General features: G+C 36.4%; 2 protein-coding genes across 2 annotated transcripts; one reads left to right on the forward strand and one right to left on the reverse strand.

The window, feature by feature from the left end:
* Nucleotides 1-1,560: 1,560 nt before the first annotated feature.
* Nucleotides 1,561-3,358, reverse strand: LOC147388459 (uncharacterized). The gene is made up of 2 exons (XM_086419025.1): nt 3,120-3,358; nt 1,561-2,750 (listed from the first exon to the last, which is right to left on the reverse strand). The coding sequence occupies exon 2, from the start codon at nt 2,740-2,742 to the stop codon at nt 1,723-1,725; it is 1,020 nt and encodes a 339-aa protein (XP_086275151.1). The 5' UTR covers nt 2,743-2,750; nt 3,120-3,358; the 3' UTR covers nt 1,561-1,722.
* Nucleotides 3,359-5,624: 2,266 nt separating this feature from the next.
* Nucleotides 5,625-9,320, forward strand: LOC147388460 (ankyrin repeat-containing protein BDA1-like). The gene is made up of 2 exons (XM_086419175.1): nt 5,625-6,267; nt 8,220-9,320. The coding sequence occupies exons 1-2, from the start codon at nt 5,701-5,703 to the stop codon at nt 9,063-9,065; spliced, it is 1,413 nt and encodes a 470-aa protein (XP_086275301.1). The 5' UTR covers nt 5,625-5,700; the 3' UTR covers nt 9,066-9,320.
* The last annotated feature ends 1,814 nt before the right edge of the window (nt 9,321-11,134 follow it).

The raw sequence follows: 11,134 nt of genomic DNA on the forward strand, positions 1-11,134 counted from the left end.
AGATAATATATATACAATGGGCATATGGTAACGTTTCAGCACATTGTCTTGTCTCTTTTCATTCATATAAAGTACAAATCTCTGAAATTAGGTATGATTCTCTGTCTTTTGCTCAGAAAAGAAAATAATAATAAATATTTATTAAAAAGATAAATGGATAATGAGAAACAAACACATCAACAGATATGAATTATTAGATGATTTTGCAGATATATAGAACAGCTTAAGAGCTGGTTTTAAGGATGTCTTATACAAATTACAAAAGTATCCTAAACAATATAATTAGAGGAACTCTATTGCCACACTAAATTTTACTCACGACCCACCAACATGTTTGAGAGTAAGTAGTTGTTTACGTATAGATTTGTGGTTATAGTAAAATTTGGTGTGTTAATAGCAGCTCTTTAGATGTATAAGGACAATTTTGAGAAACACACACCCAATAAAATTAGGGTATGTTTATTACAAATTCTAATTTCTACTTTAAGATTTTGTAGTTAGAAGAAGTAAAAGTTCAGAGTCTGGGAAACTACTTCCAGGATAATTTTGTTCGTTACAGAAACTAATGAAAAAATAGTATAAAAAAAATCTAATTGAATTTGTTGTTTAATCAATGAGTTAAGAAAAATGAGGGTGAAATGATTTCACCCCATACGTTTTTTGGTGTTGGCTTCTATTAGTGGCTCTCATGCGAAAACAGCCCCAACAAAAAATTTCAAAAATGCAATTTTGAACTTCTTGCAAAAGTTGTTGAATTAGAAGTCATTATCAACAAACGTACTTTTCTGACTTTTTTCATTCAAAGCCCAAAAAGCCATAAAAAAGAAAAAGTCGTAACAAACAAACCCTTAGTTCTATGTTAAATATATATAAATCAGTACTATCTCATGGATGCTTGAGATGGCCAATCTAGATTAATTGACTCTACTATAATTTGTCAATTATAAGGACTTTCACATTAGATTGACACCTCCATCGAGTCGCCTATTACTACGACGATAACAACAACAATAAGTATTATCCCAAAGATTTGTAGTCAACTAAATTCCACTCTATTCAAAGCCAAGTCAACTCTTACCAACTTTGGAGTTTGAACCTATAAGATAATGTAAAGGATACACTAGTGGATTTACATTCACTGTAAATATCTTTTCTAGTGTTTCTACCTGTCCATTTTACCACCCTAATCTATTAAACCCTCACTAATTAATATTAAAACAAAGCTGATCTTATAAATTTTTATTCCAAAAAATTGGGTCCACTACATATAATTAATCTGCAACTTGTACAATAATGAATAATTACAGGATTCCTACAACATCTTTTATCTTGCTTGAGCAAGACTCATCATATGAGAACAATTATAGATTCCAAAGACCCAATTGTGTACCAAAAAGTCATCATTTTCAATTCCAAATTACATTAGATGATCAAAAGAAGACCTAGAGATGGATGGGAACCAGAAACATAAAGTGAAACCCTAATCATGTTATAGAACTTTCCATCTACTTATCCATGTAAACCATCTTCATAAAATTTTATAATATAGAAGATAAGATGGAAAGATTAAGAACACATATGATATAGAAAATTCCTACATCACTTACATTGATCATTTAAGTTGAAACAAACAACAAAACTATAGAACAAAGATAAGAGGGACTACAAAAAAAAAAGGTTTTTTTTTTTTTTTTCCTTTTTTTAAAATTGTTCTTCCTTTGATCATGTAAAGCTCTCTTGGTTCTTAGCAGAGAGGCGTTTCAGAAATTCATAAGTTGTGATCATGGTGGTTGCAGACATCGACATCGAAGCCCATCGAGGACCCAATCCTCTATAACAAGCACCCCATCCACCTTCCTTAACCAAATTCCTAACCGTTTTTCCGATCGAAAGGTGTCGTCGCCCGTTCTCCTCTCCATCCAAAACCTGCAATCTTGTCTTAATTGTATCAAGAGGCATCGTAATTAAAGCCGAAACACCACCAGCCATGGCAGCACTCAATCCCTGCACCGCCACTACAGTCTTTGAATCAGGCCTAAAACTAGCACTATTTTCTTTAAGGTCGTCGTCTTGTTTACTTAAATAACAGCCTAATCCACCCCAAACGAGTCTCTGCGTGACCGAATACGATGCCCACCAAACCGCATTTGATGGTGCATAGGTTAATATTGACATCCCAAATCCCCTGTAAAGACCACGAACTCCATCTGACCTTAGAATTTTCCCAAACGCATCGATCCCACCACGATATTTACAAGGGGATACATTGCTGCCTTGAACCATGAGTCTTTGGCTTACAACATCGATCGGTGTCCAAACAATCTGTGCTGCCATTGCAGCACTCAAGCCTGCAGTTGCGTTGGCTATTGCCGCTGCTGTAGGTTCTGGAAACCCTAGTCGAATAGTAGTTGTGCCAACGTTGCTCTTCGTAACCTCGAGCGCTGTCATGTAGAGCGCTCGAGCAGGAATTGTTCCCATTAATGAAGTTCCGAATCCTTTGTAGAAACCTCGAAAACCTTCGTGACGTAAGATTGAAAAAACTGTTTTGACGCAAGAAGCTTCAATTTGAAAAATCTGTTGTCGAGTTTTCAAGACTACAGCCGGATAAAGGGCGGCAGAGACACCAGAGAATAGAGCGGCGCCAAGGAAGAAAAATTTAGATTTATCAAGCATTTGCCAATCGATATCGGCAGGGAGATGGATATCCTGGGCCGAATCTTCCTCGGCTGTTCTTAAACTCATCTTCGCCACTTTTGAGATCGGATCGAGAAAATCAAAAACAGAAATTTAAGGAAATTAAACCGATTCCTTCTACTTCTACTTCTACTAAACTATTCTACTTGAATCTAAAACCCTAAACTGTAAAATAAAAAATAAAAAATTCTCCAAAAAAAAGAGATTGATCTAAACCTAATTGACAAACTGTACAATGATGATTTCTATATGATACAAACTACACATTCAACTACTTATTATGATACAGAGATTGAGATTAACGATTTAAACGGTTTTTTTCCTTTTGCGAAACCAGATTTTGGATCGAACAACTAAAATCAACATAAACGGATCGACCATTTCTTGAGAGAAAGATCTGATTCAGCAACGATGATGAGTCTTACCAGAAAATCGAAGGCATCAGTCATTTCTTCCACCTCCGATCACCGATTCAAATATCCGCCGGAGAGAGCAGTCTAACGGAGAAATATAGGTTTTGAACATCAGAGAGAGAGAGAGAGAACGGCTTCGTGAAAAGCGTTAAGAGTTTGTGATCGAGAGGTCTTTACAGGGCTTTAACTAAAATGAGAAACAGATTTGGGGGTTAGGGATTTCGGGGTTTAATAGAGATCGTAGCCTTTCCAGACACGTGTCGGTTATCAGTTAGAAATCGATTTAGGGTTTTGGGAATCGGTGGTCGAAGCGAGGAAAACGAGTTTGATACGAGTTTCTTATAAAACAACAACTATGCAAGTGATCAGATGTCGACACGTCTAGAAGATATAATTGGTTGTTTTTAAAAACAGAAAAATTTGATGTTCCCCTCTTTTAAATGCTTGTTGAGGAATCGGGTCCAACAAGCCCATGTTAGTCAGATATGAATTAAAGCCGGGGTTTGACCCATAGCTCACGTGACAGTCCTGGGAGGGCAATCATGGGGGACCACTTAAATCAACGGCACGTGTGGTTGATGATTGTGTCTGTGGGTTCTCTGTGTGAAACTAACAACGAGGAATTATTCCGTGCTTCAACGTCGTAACAATTTGTGTGCTCATCATGGAGGAGTCAAGTAATCCTGAGCGTTCAATTATTGGATCTGGGTTTAGAAGAACAATTTCTTTCTTTTATTGTTTCACGCTGCCTCATTAAGCCTTAATCTTACAAGACCTAACTCATTTAATTTAATATATCCTTGGATTGTGGCGAAGAGGTGGAACTAAAGAGGGACAAGGTTTGATTATAATAAGAACAAAAGCATGGATTTGGAGTTTAAGATTTGAATTTTAGAGAGATCAAAGAATAATTTTAAAAGATGAATTTCTAATATTTACACGATATCATATTCTATTATTTCTTCTGATCTTTCGAGTACGTGTAGTAATGTAGTGATGTGAAAATTAATTTTCATGTCTCTTGTCATGATTTGAGATCTTGTAATAATAATTGATACCATTCAGACCATGATATCTTATGCCCTCATTACAAAATCGTAGATCATTTGTCTTGGGATGCACAGTAAAAAATTCATAATTTTGTATATCTCGAGGCAAATGGTCTACAATTATGTGATAAGGCATATGTTAGAGGGGGTATCTGAAAATCATTATCTACTTGGTGGTAGGTACATAAATAGATTTACATGGATCAATATTGAAGATGCCCATGGGAGAAGCCATGAGGTTTTTGCGTTCTTATAGTTTTTATGAGAGTTTCAAACTCTAGCCAATTTTTTTTTTTTGGTCAAGAAAACATTGAAATTCAATATTTAAAAATAAATAATAAAAAAAGTTAGAGAAGAATATGGTAGTCCAGATCAGTTGGTCGATTTCTTAATGTGAAGGATTCAATTAAAAAAATTATGATTAATTTTTAATGAAAATATATGAAATATCTTTGTTTTGATGATGACAATGAGGTGATCCTTTCCAATTTTATAGGTTATTTGAATTTTGAAGTATCTCCCCAACTCCAACTGCTCATAACCTAACATTGCATATCAAATCTCTAAATAACACCAACTTTATAAACGTGACCGTCGCAATCGGACCAACTAAATTTGATAAATTTGTTCACTCCAGCATTTGTTTATTTTAGGTGAAGTAAACGTGTCAAACGAGCTTTGTACCATTCCATCGGCTGAGATTAGAGGCGTTCCATAGAGATTCTTAACTAAATCGAATCTCTAGGAACATCTGTGATTTTCTTCTTATCTCAGCCCTACACAACCATATTTTGAGATAATAGTAGTCGACATTTAAATTGAAATACAATCTTTTTAGAATTTTTTTTTAAAACTGCTATTGTCACCCCAACTTTTACTTATTATCCTCTAATTAAAAATGAAAAAGAGATTTTTCTCAAAACATACGCAACTTAAGTCCAAATTCCAATTTTTATTTTAATTTTTAAAACATGTTTTCTAAGTGAATTTATCATTTTTATAATCAATGAATTCGTTGATAAATTACAAACAAATTCATATATAAATTATCAATGAGATTATTGATAAAGTAAAAAAATCATTGTTATTTTTATCAAGGAATTTATGGATCTTAAAAGTGATAAATTTACGATAAAAACATATTTTGAGAATTAAAATGAACAATGTACTAAAATAAGAATTTCACCATATTCAACACACGAAATGGAGATTCACTCGATTAAAAAAATAATAATAATAAATTAACGATTGAAATAAGTAAAAAATGGGGTGGCTAGTGTTATAAAGTTTTGTGGTGTTAAAATTATAATTTGAACCAAACCAAGACCGTTTAAATCTTCAATTGGGGTGTAATAAGTAAAAGTTTGGGGTGCGAATAACATCTCTCGAAAATAATGACCTCCCCTTCCAGAAATCCAAAGCGTTGACGTCAACTGCTGAAATTTCTTCTCTAAACGGCAATGTAGAACTTGAATCCATAATAGAGAGAGAGAGAGAGAGAGAGAGAGAGAGAGAGAGAGAGAGAGAGAGAGAGAGATCTCAAAATGGAGAAAAAGCTTCGTGAAGCAGCTTTGAAGGGGAGCGTAACCTCCTTAATCGAACTTCTTGAAGAAGATCCACTCCTCTTAGATCAAACCATCGTCTCTTGCATCTCCGAAACTCCTCTACACATCGCATCTATGCTTGGTCACATCGATTTCGTCAAAGAACTTCTGAGTCGACAACCCCAACTCGCCACCGAGTTGAACTCACATGGATCGTCGTCTCTCCACTTAGCTTCGGCCAAAGGATACATCGAGATCGTAAAACATCTGTTATCGATCGATTCAAGTACCTGCCTTGTTCGAGATCTAGATGGTAGAACTCCTCTTCATCTAGCAGCAATTAAAGGTCAAGTCGAGGTTTTAAACGAGTTGATCCGAGTCAAACCTGAGTCGACTACGATCTTGACGGATCAAGGGGAAACTGTTCTACATCTGTGTGTGAAATATAACCGATTCGAAGCTCTGAAGGTGTTGATGGAATCGATGAAGAGAGATGAGTTTCTGAATTGGAAGGATCATGATGGAAACACTATTCTACATCACGCTGTATCAAAGAGGCAACTTGAGGTATCGATTTGTTCTTGATCTTCGTTTAATTGTGGTCCCACTAACTGATCAAACGCATTCTGTACCGTCCGATTAGTGGTCCAAGGAGTTATTCTGAGAGGTTCACAGCTGCTCATGTTGACTGAACTCCATCAGTGGACATATGAAAAAGAAATTTCTGCTGAGTTTAAAATATTTTAGACTAACGTCCTTTGACCATTGACTTTAGTTACAATTATTTAAGAGAGCTGATATTGCCCCACCATGTAAATCACTAAAGAATTTTACATAATTGGTGTGGCAATAGTAACTCTCTTATTTAAAGAAGGGTTTGAAAATAAAAATAAATAATAGTTAAGTCCTTTCAAGTTGAATAATGATGAATGCACACAGTCTGACTACACGGTTGGGTAGGCAGCTGACGTGGCAAAGGTACAGAATTGCACATCTTTTTATGGTTCTGTGTCTTTGCCATGTCCACCGCCTACCATGACCACGTGCATTCATCACCACTCTTTAAAGTTTTACTCCATCAAGTCAATTGTTAATAGGAGAAATTCTAAATACTTTAACAGATAGATAGGGACTTCTTTGGATCTGAATTATACCATAATGTATAAAATATTAAAATATAAATATCGGTCTTGGTAATGTAACAATTGTGATCGTAATACCAAGTATTTGTTCCCTTGAAAAAATTTTGCTCACAAAAAAGTAAAGAATCGTGGTAATTTGACTTACCCACGTGACATACCTAATCAACACTCCCTTACGTGACAGGCTCGAAAACCGTAGATCTACTCTTTTCAGGATACAAAAACACACTTCCCCATAAAAAGTACAGTTTTGTATCTCAAGGAGAGCAGATCTATGATTCCCAAGCCTGTCACGTTAGGAATGTTGATTGAGTATGCCGTGTGAGTAAGTCAAATTATCATATGACTTGAAAGTAAATTCAAGATTTCACATAATCCCAAATTGACTAATCACACGAATATTGAGGGCACCCCCAATTTACAAATTTAACTTTGTTGGGCTTGGTGCCATTAGTCATCTAGAATCATGTGAAATCTCAGATTGACTTCTCTGTAAGCAAAAGATCATTCTTCCTATAAGGTTGTTATGCGAATACACCATTATAATATGAAATATTATTGTAAATGATATTATTATAATTTCGTAGCATATAAAATGAGATTTTGAGGGCTTAGCCCCATAGCTCAGTTGGTTTGACCAATAGCAAAGCAACTTTGAGGTCGTGAGTTCAAGTCCAGCTTACCAAAAAGATTTTGTTATTATAGCACCTATTCACATATTGTGTGATTTTATAGTAAAATCAATTATGGTATGATTTTGTACGTATTGTGGCAATATCACCACCCTTTCTAAATAGAAAAATGTTGAAGTGACTTGAAGAAGCATTGCGGTGTGCAGAAAATTATAGATGTTTTTGTCTGGAGATATGTACACATTCGAGAACAATTGACGGTTTTCTGCACACTCAAGTGCAGAATAGTGCTACTTTGAGTGTTATTTCTACTCCCTATCACAAGGGCTCTTTTTATTTATTTATTGATGGGTAAGTTGGTCTTGAACCCATAACCTCAAAGTTGCTTTGCAATGTGTCAAAAGTTGCTTTGTGAATAGAAAATTCAATCTAGGATTTCATAAAATCTTGAATTAACCAATGACATGAAGTCATGTGTACTAAGGCCTTCCCTAATTTGGGTATTTTTTATAAATTGGGGATGCCCTTAATTCACACGGCGTCCTATGATTGGTTAATCTAGATTCTCTAAACTTTCAATGAGAGAGGGTTATTTTGCTAATAAATATCAAAGTTTCTCCACAAGAAGAAAATTATAAATCCTACACCATGCTTGTGTGATGCTTGGAATACCAGTTAAAACCTATTGTTTATTGACCATTGTTATAACTCTCGAGTTGATACATTTCTTTACAAAATTGTGCAGATCATCAAGTTTTTGCTCACTACCAGCAGAGTAGAACTGAATGCCTTGAACGCAAATGATCATACAGCCTTAGATGTTTTAGTGCAAAGTCCGCGAGATTTGAAAGACATGGAAATCGAAGAATCCCTTAGAAATGCTGGAGTTTTAAGGATCAAAGATACCATGCCTTCGATAGATCGTGATTGGGATCCAACGAGACTTCACCAAACAACACAACCACCAATATCACAACCACCATCGAAGAAAAACAGTTCAAAGAAACTGGTTAAGAAGCCTAAAAGTAAAGATTGGTTAAGTAAGAAGAAAAGCTCATTGATGGTGGTTGCATCGTTGATTGCAACTGTAGCCTTCCAAGCAGGACTTGCCCCACCATGTGGTGTATGGCAAGACGAGCTAAAAAACGATACTGATGGCGTACGTGCACACGAAATCGGGATGTCTGTAATGGCTACTCAGCATGAGGAAGCGTATGGGCACTTTATGATCTTCAACACAATTTCTTTCCTTTCGTCTTTAAGCATAATCTTATTGCTTGTCAGCGGATTACCACTAAGAAGACGAAGATGGATGTGGCTTAAAATGGGGATAATGTGGATTGCAATCACCGATATGGCGTTAACTTACTTTGTCGCGTTAGTTAACTTGACACCAGATCATGTCATGGGTGTCCTCTATCATGTAACGAAAATTTCGTTCATAGTGTGGTTGGGATTGATTACTATTCTCTTCATAACACACGTTGTTCGCATCTGCTTATGGTCTAAAAGAACTATTCAAACAGTCATTAAGGAGAAGATTAGAAAAGATGATACAGCTCTAATGGATGAAAACCGTGAAGATGTTTGAGTGACATTGAGTTTTACGTTTGGGTTGTTTGAAGTGTAAAGGTTAGGTTATTAACATATACGTTTGTTCTCAGAATATGTCATCATGCAATGCTGTATTTATATGTACTTCCTTTAAGGGGATATTTGTGTGCAAGGAGTCCTCCTTGCAGTGTTTTGAGAGTAGGTATAAACCATTGTGTCGTTTGGAGAGTAAACGAGGATGAGAAAACTGAAATCCACAAAATTGTATTAATTTTAAAGAAAATTTCCAGAACGTGCACAACTTTTGGGTCACTTATTATTTTCTGAGTCGTGATAATCTGACTAGCCCACGTGGCAAACTTTATCGACTACCCTAACGTGACAAGTTTGGGAATCATAGATCTATGCTCCTTGGGTTACATGGTTGTACTTCCCCATAAAAAGTGTATCTCAAGGGAACTTTGTATTTCGAAGAGCATTGATTTATGGTTTCCGAACTTGTCACGTCAGGTAGTCGATTGAGTCTGCCATGTGAGGTAGTCAGATTATCACCCGGGGCAGAACTAGTAAAGAGCTGGTGGGGGCAATTGCCACCACAAAACATTGAGACACCCCTATATTTTCAACTAATTACATGCCCCATTTGTCCTCACTCCTCTTCTCTCTCCCCATTTGCCCCCCCCCCCCCACTTTTTCAATTTTTTGTTGATGACATTGCCTCTTGACCTGGCCTTCTCATATACTAATTGGAAATGTCCTAAATATCCTTTTCTTCAACTTATAACCAAAAACTATGAATTTCTCCTTAAAACCATTCATCTTCAAGTTCTTCAAATCTACAACTAACCATAGTTTGCCCCCACTACAAGAAAATCCTGGCTCTGCCCCTGATTATCACGACTCTCACTTTATTGAACTCATCAAACCAACAAAAAAATTCAACTAACTACAATAATTGGGTTCACGAAAATATTAAGAATAATGATGAATGGATGCGGTTGGGTACACAGCTGATGTGGCAAGGGCATAGAACCACACATCTTTTTATTGTGTATCCCGATGAAAAAGATGTATGGTTCTATGTCAGCCGCTTACCCAACCACACATGCATTCATCACACGGTTGACGTGATGAATGCACGCGATGTTGGTATGTGGCAAGGGTAGAGAATCATAGATCATTTTCATTGGGATACATAGGAAAATAAGTGTGGTTCAGTGCCCTTGCCACATCAGCTGCTTACCAAGACTGCGTGCATTCATTATCATTCAATATTAATACATGGTTTGAGCTAATTTGACCGAGTTGACGAGTTGATAGGATGAGTCGGTTCCCTCAAGTTTCGGTGCCGAGTCACCATGAAATACAACGGAGCCAAGTCGACTCGGTTGAGTTTCTTAAAAGAGTCCGGCTCTCCCACGATCATTCATGGGAGACAATTATATGAATGAGTGAGGTAGCCATTCGATTTTAAGTGTGTATCGAGAAAAAAAAATAGGAAAAAGAAAAGCTTTTTGCCTCCCAAAATCCTTGCAGCACCAACTCTAGGCGTATCTCGAGATTTTATGCCACGTCATTATCTTTCCACACTAACTTCCTTCTCATCAACGAAGGGTCTTCCCTTTTTTTTATTTACTTATTCCATTCATTCTCACAAATCTCCATTGCAACTGACACCATAAACTCGAAACCAAGCCATTACAGACAATCAAACCTTATTTTCAGAAAATGAGACCTTTGAATTAGGATTTTTCAGCCCCAATAATTCTAAGAACTGATACTTGGGAACATAGTACAAGAATCCACCAACTAAAATAGTCGTTTGGGAAGCCAACAAAGACAACCCCACTTACAAATTCATCTGGGATGTTAAGGACATGAGATGGAAATCTCGTCCTTTTCAACCAAATTGATAGTGTTATCTGGTCCACAAGTTCATCAGGAGTATAGGTAGATCCAATTGCACAGCTCGTGCAGTCTCAAAAATCATCCATGCTTTCAAACACACTTTAATACTTCTGGTTGATGATGTTCCTTCCAGTATAACAAAAATGCAATCCTGTGGACCTGAGAGAGAAAAAGAGAGAGATTGTCGGTCGTCGGAGT

The sequence above is a fragment of the Akebia trifoliata genome, chromosome 12 (assembly GCF_017979445.1).
Source record: "Akebia trifoliata isolate Shusen 1 chromosome 12, ASM1797944v1, whole genome shotgun sequence".
Lineage (NCBI taxonomy): Eukaryota > Viridiplantae > Streptophyta > Magnoliopsida > Ranunculales > Lardizabalaceae > Akebia > Akebia trifoliata.